General features: G+C 47.7%; 2 protein-coding genes across 2 annotated transcripts; one reads left to right on the forward strand and one right to left on the reverse strand.

The window, feature by feature from the left end:
* Nucleotides 1-1,066: 1,066 nt before the first annotated feature.
* Nucleotides 1,067-18,373, reverse strand: LOC135383394 (isatin hydrolase-like). The gene is made up of 3 exons (XM_064612868.1): nt 18,246-18,373; nt 7,926-8,115; nt 1,067-2,200 (listed from the first exon to the last, which is right to left on the reverse strand). The coding sequence occupies exons 2-3, from the start codon at nt 8,099-8,101 to the stop codon at nt 1,612-1,614; spliced, it is 765 nt and encodes a 254-aa protein (XP_064468938.1). The 5' UTR covers nt 8,102-8,115; nt 18,246-18,373; the 3' UTR covers nt 1,067-1,611.
* On the forward strand, nt 10,339-13,147 carry LOC135384571 (uncharacterized). The gene is made up of 2 exons (XM_064613768.1): nt 10,339-10,450; nt 11,850-13,147. Exons 1-2 carry the CDS (start codon nt 10,339-10,341, stop codon nt 13,145-13,147), a joined length of 1,410 nt encoding a protein of 469 aa, XP_064469838.1.
* Nucleotides 18,374-18,849: the final 476 nt, after the last annotated feature.

The following is an 18,849-nucleotide window of genomic DNA, read 5'->3' on the forward strand; positions in this document are numbered from 1 at the left end:
TTTTCAATTGTAAAAGCTACGAAGTTGCTCCAATGAGAACATCTGATCTCTTCGGTCACCAGATACCAAAACCGTTTTCAGAACAAAAATCCGTTCGGTAGATCATCCGCAAAAAATTCGTGAAGGAACGCCATTTTTTCTTTATTTGGTTTATTGCGCATCTTCAAAGAAGCGGCTTTCCTTTACCCCCAGTGTGAGAGAGTGAAAGAGCACAGTGCCGCCTCATGCGTCGAAGGTTAGCTCTAACTTGCGGAAACAAAACAAAAACACAAATCTATCGGGTGACTCTATCGCGACTGCCCTTATCTTGGGCTGCATTTTCTGTTTTCTTTTAATCTTTTTCCAGGACGCAAGAGGCGATAGTGTGCTCTTTCATCCTCTCGTATTAGGGCGAAGGAAAGACGCGTCTCTAGAGATGCGCAATGAATAAAATAAAGAAAAAAATGGCGTTCCTTCACGAATTTTTTGCGGACGATCTATCAAACGGATGTTTGTTCTGAAAACGGCTTGGTATCTGGTGACAGAAGAGATCAGATATTCTCATTGGAGCAACTTCGTAGCTTTTATAATTAAAAAGTTAATTATTGAAAGTTAATTAAGACATTGCCTTAGGAGTCTGTTAATGCCCCCCTAGGGAGTGCCCTTCAGCATATGCTATATTGCAATTGATTTCATCTCGGAAAAAGTGATTGATATATTTTTAAAAAATATGTTCACACTTAGCGTGGACACCCTGTGTATTAATTATTAGATAGCCTCTAACACTGTTAAGACGCTATACGCCATAGCCTGTAGCATCTTAACAATGAGTTTCTATGTATGGCGTTGGTCTCAAAGTTTAAGAATATCTGGACATTTCCCTTTAGTTTGAACGACCGAAGCTGTATAGCTTCGATCGTTTAAAAACACGGTGAATGCCGCACTCTTGTTCGGTCTTCGAACTCTATCCTCTCTAATTTAAACATGCGCTGAAGGAGCGTGGCACGCTAACTGCAAACAAAAAGCACTTGTACGTACCTGACCCCATCCGCAACGGTAGCCAGCCGGGAGTATAGTACATTCAAGAATAATTTAATACACGAAACTGCGGCTAAAGCAGTTCACACTCATTTCGTTTATCTACACAACCCGCAGCACGTAGAAACGCATACGTACGTCCCTCATTCTTGACTTTATAGCCCCAAGAAATAAATAAGAAATAGGGTACATCGAGTGGCTCGTGTGCCGACTGTCGCGAGCGCTTCCTGATCAACATAATGGCTAGTCGTTGCTTTTCAGACTGTCGAGCTCTCTGTAGTTGGCTTTGCCTTGGTCGTTCCTCTGGCTGTGGATTCGGTAGTTCACTTTTTCCTTCTCGTTTTCCCTGCTGTCTTTCATTTATGTTTTCTTTTTGCCCTTCGGCTCTGCGATAAGCATATGTAGTGCAGAGTCACGCGGTTCTTTTTCCCTCTTCCGCTTTCGCTCTCTAAATATTTCTAGAAATCGCGGCATCTGTCACACTTTCTAAGTTTTCACAGTGGAGGTGTACCATTAGTTACACCATGATACGCCTGTGACAGTACCTTTGATGACACGTCAGAAATGCGCATGGTCCTTAAGTCATGCTGTCTCTCAAGGTACTACAGCTAAGATACGCACAGGCGACGCACTAGCTCCACGGATCTTCATTGGGAACACAAACATCGTAAACCCTGCAGACGGCAACTCCTTCATGTTGGCCACGTTTAGAAGTCCGTAGGTGTTAGCGGCTAGAAAGACGTGCTGTGCCCCCAAATTCTTGGACATGCCGTAATCAAGTGAAGGGCCATCGATGCCAACACCGTAGAGCTTTCGTTTTGATATTAGCCACGTTGCGGTATCTGGGTGAATTCCAGGATGATGCGGAACATCGTATGTTACGTTCCCTAGACCGTGGTATTTCTTCCAAGATGGCCAGTAACGACTCCAGCCTGTCCGTATTAGCAGGATACATCCCTGGGGTAGCTTCCCGTGGATGTCTTCCCACCGGAGAACGTCAGACGTGAGGAGTTGATAGTTTCTGTTGCGCATAACCTGAAGGCTGACGTCTATTACAACACCTGCAGCTACAAGACGGTTAAGGGGTATGTCCATAATAGACCACCGGCCCTTCATCAGGAGTCGAGGAGTAATCATGCAGGTCCCTCCTTCGGTAGGTGCCATGAAGATTTCTTCTTGGTATCTGCAGCAGAAGAAAGGTAAACGGGAGAATGAAGGACCAGAGAAAATAGGAATTGCAGCCAAGTGGTATTTATCAGATCCGTTGCCAAAGGCTGACACGGGAGTCGTGACGATGCCCACTCGTGTGCGGCCAACAACGGCAAGCTACTTTGACACCCCCCTGACACGGGAGATATAATATTCCTTCGGTAAGCCAGTAGGCAGCGCACTAGTAGCATATTGATCTCAAGGCTCCAAGTTCGGTTCCCGGTCGAGAACCGCAGTGCATGCGCATGCGCTGCGGTGCTGATGACCTTGGGTGAGCAGGAAATGGTCTCCGTGTTCAATAGATGGCGCTAAATGGGAACGACAAGAGTGGGGACCAGTGGGGACACCACGCGATCTCTTCGGCCCCACTTCAAGACCAGTTTTGGTCCTTTATGCTACCCACATGGGTTTATTTCGGCGCGCGCCGAGGGTGGTTCGCTGGAGAGTTGCTAGGATACGACGCGTATGTAAAAAAAAAGGTCCATTCGATGGTACGGATTGGTCAAGTGCGTCGTCTTCCGCGGGGACGTTAAACACGGGATATCGTGTGCTGACATTTCTGTGCATGTTAGTCTCCCAGCTGCGAACAGCTGTTTAGCAATATCTGTGACTTTTTAGTACAGAGCGCGCAAGTTACCTGATTTGGGGAGGCGCGAACAGTGTACTGTGAGGGCAATAAGCTTGCCACTAGAGTTCATTTTGTTGTGCATATACTCGGGAGCATCCGATGTAGCGATGCTGCAGCTACTTGCATGCTATTTGCGTGTGCATGACAAAAGATACAAGATTTCCCACTCACTGCTATATGCTTCCCGCTACTGCATATATCAAACTACTCTCCGCTATTGTATTCATTGATCACTGCAAGTAGACTCCTTGTTCCACCATTCATTTCCTGTTGTGACTATTGTGTGACGTTGCTACTGCTATCGTTCTCACCGTCCACGAGTAAGAATATTCCTCGAGCTCCGTGTCACTAATTCTGCTACCGCGTTTTCGTGGTCATCGCCTCGTTGTTGGAGCCCAACTTCTTTGGGCAGAAACCAAAAAGCTCTCGCGAGGGATGCTCCCCATAGAATGCCTACAGCGCTGTTCTGTCCGTCACAACATCGTTGCCGACACATCCTGGACTGATGCTAGGGTTTGACGCGCGGGACGCAAAGGACGCGCGGGAGTAGCAAACGACGCGCGTCGTTTAACTAAAATGAAACTATACTCTAAACCGTACTGCGCAGACGCGCAGTAGAGTTTTCTCGCGCGGGACGCGCGGGAGTAACACAATAATCTTTTTAACTCGATACTCTCACGTGCGGCAAAATGCTGTAGAGAGCTACATGCACAGTGCTGGGTAAAAGTTTACGGAACACGCTCCGACACATTCGGTTGTGGTCCTGGTGAAAGGGCTCGCCGTTGTGGGCCCCACAGAGGTGGGCCACGTCACGACTGACGCCCTGGAGGAATGTGCGTCCTGGGCCGACTTCTAAGGGAACTGTGCCGACATACGACAGGTGACTAGGTTACCTAGGCATGTCTGTAAGCCCGTACGGTCCCATTCGCTGCTAGCGTGTCACTCCGTGGAAAGAATGAGCCGTGCGTGTTCCGTAAACTTTTGTCCAGCACTGTACCAATGTGTCACAACCCCGTTAATGCTTGAAAGAACTCGCAATTGCTCACGCGCTAGTTTTCATGAAGATGTCATCACGCGTTTCGAGCATTCATGTCGTAGCAACTGCACAGACGTCTTGCCGGGACGGGATCTTCCCAGTCCGCGTGGCAGGATGGGCTGGAGTACTGGAACGGCGAGCTTCCGCCTGGGGCAGGTTAAACACTACGTACCCCCCTTAAAATCTGAGACAGAGAGAGCCCATAAGCACTTCAAAGCTAAGAAAATCCGCTTGGGTGTCTCTTTATTGGTCACCCGGGACCTGCACCCGGCGCCCCCGCTGGGGGAGGCGCAACGCCTCTGGATCAGAGCGTCAAGGGAACTTTGGGAGTGGTAGCACTCGTGGAGCAACTATGATGACAGGCGGTATCCTGTTTCTGCACGACGTACATGTCACAGAATTTGAAAATGTTCTCTCTCTGTCTTTTTTTTTTCTTTTTTGCAAAGCTTGCATACCGTGTGGGCTGTGTCCGCCCTATGTGCTTTGAAATTTGTTCTTCTACACGGGGCGGTGTACCGTAACCCATTTCTACGCCGCCTCGACCATTTTCTCAGGGGTCGCCCCATTTGGATGATATGCTCAAAGATCCCATTTCCCTTACTATCCTTGCTTTGATTCTGCTCTTCATATATTGTTGTGCTGTCCAAGCTTTCGTGTGTCCCTATCACCAGCAGGTAGTTGTACCTCGCGCACAGGTACATCGAATGCTTGGTGGAGTACGCTGTTTCCGTCGTTTCTAAGTCTTCGTCGTGCGGACTTGGTTGCGGCTTATTGCGGGTGTTCGGCTGCGCGTAATTCTCGATACGTGCTGCTGTTGAGACGTGTGTGCACCATGATGCACACATATGCATCATCATTCATATACGCCATATGCACCGTCATTCTTCTCCAGACACCCAGACTGTCGCGGTTTAAAGCAGGATTGGGGACGAGGAGTTACTACTTTACAGTGCAGCTGTAATGTGGTGTTCCCGTCCAGTTATGGGCTAATGATTAGAGTCTGCTTCGCCACTCATCCAGCGACATATGCCAAGGGTTCGGGTTTTCGGCAGCCAAGTGGATAGAGCACCATCCCCACCTAATAGTCCAGGAACACGTTAGCTGCACTTCTGTCTCACAGTTGCTGCTGAACTGTACTGAACACTCCATTGATTCAGGAATTGTTCCTCCATCTGTGCCAGGTAGATATGAAACTGCGCTTATTATATAGAGGACGTTTTTGTCTTTCGTCTATTTACAATGCAAGTATTTTTACTTTACGCGTTACACAGTCTCTGGCGTTATTGTAGATATCTTATCGGAAAGGCGCAATGAGGTGAAATACATGCCTAGTCTGTCAAACTATCCACCAGGAGTCACCCTGCAAAATATTTTCGATCTGCGGTGCGTTAGAGCTGTGCAATAGAATTTACGAAAAAAAAAAAAGAAAGAAAGGAAGGAAGAAACTGTAGGAGGCAGCCGCGGACGGCCGATACGATGCTCTCGTGACGTGGAGACGGCTCCGTGCCTTGTTTCTTCGTGTGTGTTTTCTTTTTTTTTTCGCAGCTCACACACCGGCACCCCCGCTTATGCATGCGTGAGCTGTGTCGCCCTACGTCACTGGTCACGTGAGCGGAGTAGCATACGGCATGACGTCCTCTCGTTCTGCAATGCGCTCTTTTCACGAGGAGGATTTTTCAAAGGTGTCTGGAACAGAGCCCTCGCGCTGGCTCTGTAGGTCACCTGCGCGTTCTTTCGCAGGTAATCATTTTATCCGTTCGAGTTATCCGTTTACTCTGCACCGAAAAACTAAACAAAAATTTGGCGGTCACTTCAGTGCTCCTTTAAAGTGTTCACGAAGTTGTGCCTCAATTATTCCGTATATTTCATGTGCTGTCGTGGACTACGGAGTCTTTTCGATACTCAACAGCGCTGCCACGACCTGAGAAAGGACAACTATGTTGTCTTCCAACATCCGTCCATTCGTAAAAACAATTCTTCAATTATGAAAATTTTATTCGCATTCTCTTCTCTGCTCATCACGCGTCTTCTATTGCGACGGTGATGATGACGACAGACAGAAGAAGAAAAAAATGTCTTCAATATGTCGCGACTTCAATACCTGTGCAAATATTACTATCACTTGCTGACGTCTGCGCGATCATTTCCTGTGTGTTCCCTCGGTCTCTTACCTTTGCATATTTGTGTGTCTCGTGACTTCATCCAGCTGTTAAGGTATGTGTGTTTAATGAGAGAGATACAACCGGAGGTATAGGCAGATTGAGAAACAAGACAAACACAAAAAATGCCTCAAAAGTGATCCCAACACGATATGTCTCTTGTTTCTTTCCTGTCTCAGGTTATATCTCTCTTACTTTGTGCCATCTCGTCCGCGCCCTTGCCCGTCTGTCCTTATTGTTCGCAAGATTGTCACGTATAGTTGCGTCGCTTTGCATTTTGTGCCACCGTGAAACCCTTTCACGACGACCGCTTCTCACCTGTCATGTGATCCAGATCCAGTGCTCACCTTCCCTTTGGCTACTCTGTACGATTACACATTTTCGATAAGGCTCAGCAGTGGATGGAGCCTGCCTCGGAGTGTTTGTACAGAATGTGGTGTCGTCACCTCCTGTATTACTATCTATACTTGAATGAACATCTGTACAGACCAGTTCTGGACCAATGTCGATTCTTTTTGCTCATCCCACCTTCCCTCCCGTTTCCGTGCCCTCCGGATCTTGTTGTGAGAATTCGTTTGCCGCCTAACTCTTTTATAAATTCCTAAAACATTTTGCCTGCTGTCCCCCCGCCCAGCCCGAGGTTCCTTACATATTTTTTTCGTACCTCTCTCGTGTCATTCTCTATGCCGGGGCTATACTGACGCTGTACACACATGATTTGTTGTCATACATGACATGCACACACGCCACTCCGAAGCCTTCCAGAGAACACCACTTTCTCGACTAGACACCACGCTTCTAAGAAGCTGTCTCTTGGCCTCGACGGGCGAACTGTACACACAGACCAAGCCAATTAACGCTCAGGTGTGTCACTTCCACGTACTGCATTTTTTGACGGATCCCATTATGATCGCATAAGTGCTCACTTTGTGCCTGGTAGCATGATAGAGATGAAGCAAAAGGACATTGCCTTCTGCTCTAATTAGGAAAGCAGAATGCATAAAGTTGTCGCACAATCACTCGGCACCTGTTGTAGGAGGCGGTGTGCCTTTGTTGGAGCAGTCGTTGCTCAAGAATGCATTGCTCTGCAAACGACACGCCCCCCCCCCCCAGGTGCATAATCACCCCCTTGCTAACTGAATGCGGCTGATGACTCGGTTAGCGGCGAGGTCGTCGCCGGGTAGAGGGGCGGGTACGGAATCAAAATCTCGCATAACCACGTGAGGCATGACAGTATAACGTACAAGTGGCCTATGTCATTAGGGGACGGGAATATGTCTTGTCGCACGTAGAACCGTCTCCTACTGGCATTGTGTGGCTAGTAAGGCCAACGTCGGGTAAGTGGACAGCGAGTTTCTGTGCTAGCATAAGCCCTCTTACTAAGAGACACGAAGAAAAGTTACAGCGAGTTGCCCAACGGGAGGACAGTTACGGGCGCCAAGCATACAAAACGGTCGTCAGACGCATGTGGCCTCGCATCTACCGTAAAAGAGAGAGGAAGAGGGAGGAAAGTAATCTGGTACTGCGGTGACGCAGAGACTAAGACGCGTCCACAAGATGAGATGGAATGATATCAACAGTCGGAAGGGTCACAATAGTCCGAGCAACCATTACTAAAGCAGCCACTGTGGCTTTGACTTTTTGTCTTCGTTACGAGAGATATAGCGAGATATTAGAAACCCTGTCTGCCTAGCACAGCCCACTCTGACAGTCCGGAGGGGTGGTGCTCGCGCGAAATTGCTAGGTTCATGTAACCCACATGCAAGGATAAGTCTCTGACGAGGGAATTGAATAAAAGACACGCATTCACATGTGAAAGGACGAAGTACTCTTTCCTGTATTTACAGCTGCTCCCAATAGCGCAGGTTCTACTTACCGCACTCCGTATTTGGTCTTTCCGTGCCTCACATCAAGCGTGAAATTTCCGGCCTCCTTGGGATAGAGCGTGCTCTTGTCAAAGGCATATGACAGGTCTACCATCATGGGCCCGGCCATTCTTCGCGCTGCGGCCAGCACGGAAGCCGTGCTGATAATGAGCAGCACGCGTAGCATGCTTCACGGACTCTCTATAGAAAGGAGAAAGTGCTCTCATGTTAGACAGGCAAACAAAGAACCGCATCAATTTCTTGTTGTAAGACAAATATAAATGCAATGCGTAGAACTCTTGCGTCTACCTTCTGCGCGTGAGTATTACGTATTAGACAGTTTCGCGCACTATTTGCGCTAAATTAAATAGGAAAAGGAGAGGCTTAGAAGACCTGCATTTCTCGGCGTTCACCTGACACGTTACGTACTTTTCCTTCAACTTTCACCGTAACCTATGTTTTCAGGTATTTCCCGCAAGGCGAGAAAAAAATTGCCGAAATAGCTTCCTGTGATATCTCTTCTGTAATCAAATGGCTGGGAGTGACTTAGGAAGTAGGAAGTCTATGCTTTAAGCCTAGAGCAAGCGGTGTCACTGCGCATGCGCACAAGAACGATAGGTTGAATAAGAGTCACTAAATAATCTTATTTAGTATATCTAGGTGGAGTCGGGACGACGAACAGGGCTCAAATCGTAGTCGTGAAACAGAAATAACCGATATCTTCTTTTAATTCGATCGAAAAGACGTAGAATTTGCGTCCTTTTCCGAGTTTAATTTAACGAGAGTTTAATTTAAGTAAATTAACGAGATTAAATTAATATTTTCATTATTAATTGGTCGAATTCAAATAAAAGCCAGCAAAGTAAATTTAAGTAAGTAAATAAAAGCCAGCGGAGAGAGCCCCCCCCCCCCCCCGAATCGTTTTTTTTTCTTCTTCTTTCTTTACTGTAACCAAACTGAAATGTAATCCACAGTGACCGCCACCTCTGAGTAAAAGAGAAGAAAGAAAAAAAAAGGGGGGGGGGGGGAGTTGAACCGTTTCAAGCATGTTCCGATCAGTTTCACTGGCCTACCGGAAGAACTGTTATTTATTTATTTATTTTAATCTGGAGCCACATCTGAGGATCGTAGACATTTTAGTTCTAAGGCGGATAAAAAAAATGCGTGCTCTACACTCTAAGGAAAAAAAAGGTACGATTTTCTACCCGGTGGAGCTGCATTGCAACCACATTTCTACTCCGAACAGTTTTACCTTTTGGGTATAACTGCAGAGTAGAAACTGTCGTTCTACCAGCTTGGGTAGGAAATTCTACCGTTTTCTCTTAGAGCAAACGTGAAAGGGAGGAGCAAGGGAACGGGACGCCGCCACTTATACCCGCGGGGGAGAAGTCGCGTGTGGAATGGCACGAAATGGTAGAAGTACCGTCCTGCTGCCACTTTGGGTAGGAAATTCTACCTTTTTTTTCTCAGAGTGTATAGACACATCTTCGATTTCTGGGTGACGCTTGATAGCTAAACATTTTCACGGTGAACTTGACTGAAAGTAACGGTTCTCAGGTTGAAACACGCAACAGAAGAGCACAACGCAAGCCTCAAGGTTCCCCATGCAAGTTCTCCATGCTCCACTCACCCAAGGTGCATAAAGCGCACTCGACCGGCCATCGAGAGGTGCGTGGTGTCGACGCGCTAGAGCGAGTGTGCCGAGAAAGATGGAAAGGGTGAACGTCGTGAACGTCTGCCAAGCTCTTGCAGTCGTTCTGGACTTCGCGATTAAAACGTTTGTTGCGTGTAGTTCGACCACTTCAGCTGGCGAAGAGCTTTGATTCGTTATGGAGAGCCCGCCGACAACTTGAGCAAGGTGGTCGCTCGATTACAGGAATTTATTTTTACTCTGAAGCATGAGCGCAGCGAGACGCGGGCAAGGGCTGCCCGCCCCCTGGAGCTTCTCTTGTAAAAATTGTGCACTCTTTTATCATAGGTCGCATGCTTATTCTCAGATGTCATAAAATGAACCTCTGGACACCCGCAGGGAAAGAGGGGAGGGTTGCACGTTTTGCCTCGCTCTGGAACCACTTTGCCCCCCCCCCCCCCCCCCACCACCACCACCACCACCGCTGGAAAAAATCCTGGGAACGGAGGAGAAATGTGCATTTCTACAACCGCAAGTAGAGTATATCTGGGGCATGATGTGGATGCTGAACGCTTTCGACCTTCTCCCAAAAGGGTACCTGCAATCCCAAACATGCTTGCACGCACCAACACAAGTATACGAATGCGAGCATTCTCAGGAATTATACAACACTACGGGAAGTTTTTGAAGAATCTCTCAGATGTTTGCGCACCGTTGGACGACCTATACTAAAGAAAAGGGCGTCATGAAACTGGTCTTTGGCGTGCGTAGAAGCTTTTGAAACTCTCATGACTATGTTAGTCTCAGGTGAGGTCCTTACTGATTACGACCCAGAGAAGCCAATCTTCATGGCGGTGGATGCTTCCTGCAAGGGACTCGGCGCAGTTATTTATCATCGCATCGATGGTAAGGATAGGCCCATCGCTCACACATCCAAGACTCTCACACCACCAAAAAAGAAACACGCGCAGATTGAGAGAGGGACACTTGCTATGATTTTCGGTGTGAGAAAATTTCTACAATATGTGTAGGGAAGGAAGTTTGTTCTCTACACGATCAAAAGCCGTTAACAACCAGTTTTGGTCTAAAAATGGGATTCCAGTCCCAGCAGTCAGCAAGTTGCACCGGTGGGCACTTGTGTTGATGAGCTACGTCAACGACATCCCATTCAAGGGCACCAAGGGGATAGCCAGTGCGGATGGTCTTTCTCGTCTTCCTGAAGGCCCGGACATAGAATTCGACCAGTCCGTATACAGCCAGACGTATGCAGCGCGACTTGTGAGGAAATCGATTTTGTTTATGATGATCCATGCCTGTCTTGCCGATCGCTGCTGAAGACATCCCAGAGGCTACGGCCATGTACCCTGTTTGGCCAAAGTGGCATAGTTCATTTCGCGCGGTTGGCCCAGGAGTGTGCCTGCACAGTTGACTCCATACCACCAACGGCAAACAGAACTTACGCTCTCTGGGGTTTACGCACGGTTATTCCCCCTTCGTACAGGGGCTCGTTACTCGACATCCTTCATGACTGCCATATTGGGCAAACCACGATGAAGATGTTAGCGATGCCGTACCATGTTGTTGCCTACCATGTTGGCCGTACCATGGTGGCCTGGTTTGGACAATGCTATTGAGGAAAATGTGAAACACTGTGCCTCGTGAGCTACTGTCGCTGCTCAAGAGGTCCCAGTTCCTCTTCATCAATGGAAGCCGCCGTGCAACACCTGGGTTCGTCTTCACGCGGACATTGCTGAACTCAATGGTATACACTACCTCATCGTCACCGACTGATTCACCAAGTGGCCATATGTTACACCCACGTCCAAGATGACCACCGCAAAAGCGTGGATGCATTCTTCGAGGTATTCGCACAGAATGGTCTACCCGAGGATTTGGTCAGACAATGGACCACCATTTACAAACGAAGTATTCTACAACTATCTCCGGTCAATTGAAATCCGACATGTACTCCGACATTGTAGCCTCCTTCCTGGCAGAGAGAGGTATGGACCTGTCCCATGAAAAGACTGTATTTTTGCCTTTCACACGCCGCCATTTGAGAAACCTTCAGCTCTACATAAGTGGGCACCCAGTGAGGCGCGTTACGCACCACCGGTTCCTTGGTCTTATCCTCGACCGCAGCTTATCGTAGAGAGCAGAAGTTCGCTGCTTGAAAGACAGAGCAGAGTCTCGACTGAATGTTCTGCGCTACCTCTGTGGTATACCCGGTGGGGGCTCACTTCTAGGGCTCTTTTCGGTCTTCACCGGTTCCTTGTACGTCAGGTATTGACTTACCACCTTCCAGTACTGCATCATCTCTGCCCCATATCTGAGCAACTGCTGGAGACCATTCTTGCGAAGAGCATCAAGTCGTGCCTCGGCGTCCACAAGTCCACATCAACTGCTCTAGTCTTCGCGGAAGCCAAGGAGCCACCTGTACCCATCATGAGGCTCGATCAGTCTCTTAGCCACTATCTGACGCTGGCAACTCGCCACTATCGACACCCCTTAGTGCGCGCTTTGATTCGTCGTAGCCAACCCGTTCTTGCCCACCGAAGCATCATCCCCAAGCACAAATCTCTGCCGAAGCACCCTGACCAACTATGGGCCCTGTCCACACCCCCTGTCCGTGTCGAGGCACCTGGAGTGTCCTCGAAGAAAGCTGCGTCGACGATTGTCCTACGGCAGCTCACCTTGGCCGTACTTGACAGCGATAGAGGGAAGATTCAGGTTTTCACCGACGCATCAACGACGCGTTCCGGCTCTGCTTGCGCCTATGTGATCCCGCAGTTGTCAGCTGAAGGATGTGCAAGACTCTCACACTGCACGTCGGCAGCGGCGGCGGAACTGCACGCGATTTGTATGGCGCTTGTCTTCATTGCATCCTCTCCATCCCCAGCTCAGTGGTCCATCTACACCGACTCCAAAGCCGCCTTACAAGTCCTTCTCTACTCTACAGGATCGGGATGTCTGTCTCCAATGGTGCATGACGTCCTTGAAGTGTACACTTCTGCCGTATCACGGGGACATGACATCCAGTTGCAGTGGGTCCCTGGCCATTGCGGTGTCCCCGGAAATGAGGCTGCGGATGCAGCTGCCAGGCGTGCCCATCTAGCTCGTGGCGTTCGCACGCACCCCGTCTACTTCACAAGAGTGGATGCAAAGAGCACGATAAACGCAGTAGTGAAACGTCTGAGCGGGGAACACTGGCGTCGATGCATCCCAGTTAACTCACTGCTGCACAAAGTGGATCCAGACCTGCAGTTTTTAATGCCCCCAGCGCTCCCCCGGGCCGTTACCTCCATCATTCACCGGCTACGTCTCAATGTGCCATATACCGGCCGTCGCCTCTTTCAACTTGGGAAGGTTTCCACAGCGAGTTGTTCCGAGTGCGGGGTATTGGAGGACACAGAGCGTGTTATAGAAGCCTGCCATCGATACAGAGAGCCTCGTCTTTCCCTTGAGGCGGCACTAGCCCGCCTCGACAATCGCGCTTTCTCCGTTGGGAAGGTTCTAGGCTGCTGGCCTGCCCAACACCAGGTGCCGGCATTGCGCGCTCTTGTGGACTTCCTTACCGCTTTGGACTTGCTTGACACCGTGTGAAAACTTCGGTGACATTGTGTTCGCACTATATCTGACATTGTGCAGTGAGTGTTTCTCGGCGTCGAACATCACCCCCTTTCCTTTCCCCCGTTTTCCTTTATGCTTTATCCTGCTGCACCCACTCTACCCCTTTCTTGTTTCCTGTGTTTGTTTGTTTGTTTGTTTGTTCTTCTATTTTTCGTAGCTAGCCTTTTTTCTTTCTTTTTTTCCACCCACAAACGCGTTTTGGAGTAGCCAGTTCTGACTGGGTCGGGACTATAACCTCTCCATATTTTTCTTTCTTTTTCCAATCCAATCCAATCCGACATGTACTCACTCCGCCATATCATTCCAAATCAAACGGCTTGGCGGAAAACTTCGTACGGACTTTTAGAACGACCCTACGTCGATCTGCAGGAGGAGGAGAACGAGCTCGCGCGGGTACGAGATTTTCTTTTGAAGTACCGCGTTACTCCACACGCAACTACGGGTCGTCGTCCGTGCCAACTTCTGAATGGTAGACGTTACTGTTCTATACTCGATCTGGTATGTCCAGAAAAGTCTGCTACATGTGAAAGGTCGAAAACAGCAAGGGCAAGACAGAAGAGCAACTATGCGACTATGCGCGATGGCACTTCCGTAGTCGGTCAAAGGGTTCGGTTGCTTGACCCCAACAAACGAGGTCACTGGAAGGTGAGCGCAGTCCTCAGCAAACAGGGATTTATGTAATTCAAGATGAACTGGGCAAGAACAGCAGGGTGCATGTAGATCCCCTCAAGCGTTGAGAGACGACGTGCAGATGGAAAACTGCACATTCTGAGAACTGCTCCCAGGGCGATGTAGTTTGGCGTCAATCCCGGGCAGCAGCTCTCTCGACGGACTTCCTCTACTTTTCCGGAGGATTGCGAGTTTGCTACAATCCAGGGTCACCTAGTTGTTCGTAGCAGGCCTGCCACGTGCAACACTGAGCAGCGTTCGTCCACCGAGTAGCAACATGAGGACACCTTCGGGGGCCGATATCCTTCGCACATCCGTTGTAGACAGGAGCGCTCGCTGGTGCGAGTGTGCTGAGAAAGACCCAAGAGCGCTCGTGAGCGGCTGCCAAGTTCTTGCATGCAGTTATTTTAGAATAGACTAGAATAGAAATAGAAATAAAAACATGGAAACGTAGGTCGCACTGCGACCAACCGTTCCAGGACGCTTGACGTGTGAAAGCACTGAATTATATAAAAGATTATTTCAGAACGTATGTCCTTGAGGTAGTTCGTCAGTGCACACAGCGCAGGTTGCTGGTGTTGCCTTGGCCAGCTCACCAGTACCTTCTCAACACTAAAAGGTCGCTTATCAAGTTTAGCGAGGGCGTTCTTCAGTGTTCGCCGACTAGAGTCGAAGCATCGGCAGGTGACCAGCACGTGCTCCGTGTTCTCCACAGTTCCGCAAATTAAACAGTTCGGCAATCCAACGACACCTATCTTATAAAGGAATGCTGCTGCGAACGGGGCACGTTGAGTCGCAAGCGATGGATGACGGACTCTAACGGCCTATCTTCGATGGGAGGCAGTAGGTGCAGTTGGGGTCGATACGCGCGAGGAACGAGTGATCCATGACGTCGCCTGCCCACATGGTTTTAAAGAGGTGGTTACGTAAGGAGGCGAGCAAGTACTTTGCAAGTTATTCTATAGACTTGTTTGTAGACTATATGTTTGTTCTGTTGACCCACGTATAGTTCGAACACTTCACGTGGTTCGAGTCCCGCCGCTGTCTGGCTTTTTCGATGACTTCCATATTGCATTTTCATGGGATGACTAAAAAGAAAAGACAGGTTCGCGGAAAATTGGGATTCACCACGGCTAAAGTTCTGGGGTTTTAGGACTAACTAATTAAGCGTACAAACGATAACTTCGCGATCAGTTTCTATATAGACCACACAATTGCTCACAAATTCAAGACAGGATGACTGCTTAGAAAATATATTCAGTTTCAGCGGGCTCGTCAACGGTCTATGCTAATGATATTCAGTTTCCGTTTCTTCGACATAACGAAGCCATGCACTTTAGGCACGCTTTTCTCGTCGCTATGCGAAACATGCTGCACATTTACGACAGCACACGAAATCAAGTCAAATATTTGCGTCACATTAGCCAGTCATCTATAAGTACTGAGAGTAAAACTCATAAGTTGATTGTCCGCATCCCTCAGTTACGTGCATAATGGATGCCGAAATTGACTTTTCTGTCAGCATTGTAACCAATGTCCTAAGTTTTGTGGAACCAAGGCGTGACGTGGTGGCCATTAATGATGAGAATTACAAGGGCAAACAAATTACTGAGGCAGGCGCCATCTATGGGCAGCACAAACACGTAAGCCCTAGTAATTCACTGTAAAACCGAAGTGTGCCGGAGTCAGGAGTTGATCCTGGAACCTCCAGTCAGTGTTGTGTTTCTGAGGTACGCAAATTCATCTGAAGACACTGGTGCCCGCAGATATTGGCATTTTCGTCAACTAGTTGAATTCCATATTGATCCTCGGCTACCTACAATACTTTTCGGTGAATTACTAAATACGATGGAAACAGAAATAAACGAAGGAGAAGGTAGTAGGTACACAAGGACCTGCATGTCGACCAGATGCTCTTCTTCTGCATTCCTCAGTAAACGCAATTTTTACATGTCTTTCTTTACTGCAGTCTGCTTTGAGCACGCATACCGAAGCATCATGGGGTGGTGAAACGCTAAGTGCATTGCTGGCGCCACTGATGCTCTAATTGGGGAACGCGCTAGGGTATACAGCTTGAGTCATGTCTCGGTAATACTTTGAAAGGCATTGGGCTCGATGTCATGTAGTTCCAATACACTGCGGTCGTCTTGATATCGATGCCACGTTACTTGGACATTCATGTTGGATTGCATATCATTTCGAAAAAATGCGTAGCACCGCAGTCACAAAATGTCACGTGAGCAGCTGCGGTAATGTAGATATATTATTAATGCATACTTTGGCCAAGCTCCCCAAAGTTATTGAGACATTAATAATTGAATATTCTCCTGCTGCTGCTTCAAGTCGGAATGCGCTTATGGGCGTGGAAAAGGTGATAGGCGGTGCGCTACGTCTTGGATGCGTTCGTTTTGCATGGAATATCCTGATCGACGGGAATGAACCGTGTCTGGCGTTATCGAGGTGACATCGACCTTCTTCACGGTAGATAAATTTTGGAGTAGATGTACGGACCAAGTCAGAATTTCGGCGCAACGTGATCTTGCATACGAGATCAGATCATGCCAGGAAATGGAGGACGTTTTGGTTGTGTATCATGATTGAAGATCACATATGAAGCCACGCACAAGGGACGACGGATGAGATAATTTTGCGGTTGTGTATTTCCACGAAAGTCGGCGCCTGTAATGTCATAAAGGCTTCTGTCGTTATGACGTTTAAAGTTCACACGGAGCGCTTCGCATAATGTCCAGCAGCATGTAAATATCTCATTGTCACACTTTTGTCACACATTGTCACACTAGCTTGCTTGTTGTCGTCATCCTCTTCTCTCTCTTATCCTCGTCAATCTCATCGCTCATACCTGTAGATAGATTTTAACTACCACACACTCTCTCTCACATCATCTTTCCCATAATCATCTCCGACACGCTCACCATGGTTTTGGCGCTCTATGGCCTTTGTTGCCTTTGTGCCATTAAACACATCAATCAATCAATCAATCAATCAATCAGTAATGGGCAAAGTACAGCATCATTGGTACTTGAGGTGCAGTACAAAGTACCTCGCAAGAGACTTTTAAAGTAATCGTAAAGCATTTTGTAGTTTGTATCAGCTCTACGTCCTGCTGTTCGGTGATGACAAATGTGAGAAGGACAGTACGTTCTTGTTAGCATTTTTAGCAAGTGTTGCCATGAAACATGGCCAGTTCATTGCTTACTCAGACAAATGGAATAATGTGCGTTTAAACGCGTGTATGCAATCAGCTGTTCTAGTTTTTCGAGTTATCCAGTGCACAGCACTGTGTGCAAATCCCTGGGTGTAACATAATTAAGAAGACATTGCTTAAACAAAACAAGACAAAGGCCAACAGAACGAGATTGTACATTTAGACACACTTCATGCTGTCTTGTAACACATCACAGGCTTCCTAAAAGAAAGCATGAAAAAGACCCTAACACAACAAGAAGCGCAACGGGAAAACTTCACATGTTGCGTTGTCTGCAATAAAAACGTAAAACGTAAAAATGTGAAGCGAAGCATGTCCGCCTTTTAGTACTCCGTTTTTCATTCATTATATAATAATTAAAAGCCAATCATATGTTGCGAAATTATATCATGATTGCACTGAAAATTGAAAGGAACAATGTGACAGATAAATAAAATCAGGTCTTGCAGGCACGTAACAGGTTCAACGATAAATTACCTCGCTGATTATTGCAGTACATATAGTGTGGGCACGTATTGTCATGTTCCCGACTTTGAACTTTCTTTCTTTCTTTCTTTATTGCGAATGTGGAACACATACATAGTTTGAGGGGATATGCCAAAAAGCAGCGGATGGCTGCTTTTTGAAACTTTGAACTTTTGAAATACATCAGAGTAGTAGATGTTCTGGCCTATCAAGATTTCAGGCACTTTTCAATGCTGGTTCATTTTTAGTTTTAGTTTCTCAACACTGCATTTTTCTGTTTCTGTAATGACCAGGCTAACAAACACAGGTTGTTTGCTTATAAGCCATTTTTATTACCAGCAGGGTAATTCAGTACTTGATGGAAATGTACTCAACAAAGGTACGAAAGTACAGTTCCAAGTACTATAAGCTTGAAATGTACTTAAAGAAAGGGACAAGTACACAATTTGAAATGCCCTTGAAGGAATGTACAAGTACTCAGAAATGTACTTCAAAATGTAGTTGAGCATTTGGTACTGAAGGTACTCCCCGTCACTGCTAAACAGACAGTAGTAAGAGAGCGCACGAACCATATACCGCTGCATAGACTACGTGAGCGGCAGATTGCCTTCTTTACAAATACTGTTTCCGTTCAAGAATCGCTGCCGTACAATACGTAAAGCGAAAATGTCAGTGCACAAAATCAGTACAACAAAAATGCAGTAAACTTACTCTCTCGTGGTGCGCGGCACTTCTTCCAGAGATGCAGACACAGCTCCAGAAAGGGGTATCCTTCGCTATCGCGCCTCACAAGGCGACAGCATTTCCCGACTGCTGAGAGAACTTAACCCAAATATACGCTCCGCCTTCTCCTTAGCGTGCTCCAGTGACGAGAAAGGCAAACGTTGAATGACTCTCGCAGCGGTTTCATCCCGTCTCAGCTTGACGTCTCGTAATAGAGTACGCGGGGCATCACGACTCTACCGTTTTCAGGGTCGTGCTCTGCATGTTCGTGGCCTTTCCATTCAGCTCAGCGTTGCACTTGCGGCTGCCGCGTTGGTGCCGTACTTGAAAATGTCATCATTAGGAAAGTCGTTAGCACGATACACGTCTCCAAAGAGGCCGTGAAAAAAAGAAAAAAAAAAGGTAAACGAGAATGGGCCGTTGTTCTTGCGAGGGCTTCTTAGCCGAATGATGGGAATGTATACGCACTTTGGGGCGATAGTTGCACGAATGGAAGGAAAGAGTTCTGCCGAGATTAGGCTTTTACTCTGCTGATCCCCAGCGGTCACGGAAGTAGTTTTTTGAGGTGCACCCCGTGGTCTTGCGACGGAAG

This window comes from Ornithodoros turicata, chromosome 2 (assembly GCF_037126465.1).
Source record: "Ornithodoros turicata isolate Travis chromosome 2, ASM3712646v1, whole genome shotgun sequence".
Lineage (NCBI taxonomy): Eukaryota > Metazoa > Arthropoda > Arachnida > Ixodida > Argasidae > Ornithodoros > Ornithodoros turicata.

Excerpts from the sequence above, each read along its gene's own strand:
- LOC135383394 (XM_064612868.1), bottom strand. The coding sequence starts at position 8,101 with ATGCTACGCGTGCTGCTCATTATCAGCACGGCTTCCGTGCTGGCCGCA. Across the intron at positions 2,201-7,925 it reads AAGACCAAATACGGAGTGCG|ATACCAAGAAGAAATCTTCA; the intron begins GTAAGTAGAACC and ends CTTCTGCTGCAG.
- LOC135384571 (XM_064613768.1), top strand. The coding sequence starts at position 10,339 with ATGTTAGTCTCAGGTGAGGTCCTTACTGATTACGACCCAGAGAAGCCA. Across the intron at positions 10,451-11,849 it reads TATTTATCATCGCATCGATG|TACTGCATCATCTCTGCCCC; the intron begins GTAAGGATAGGC and ends ACCACCTTCCAG.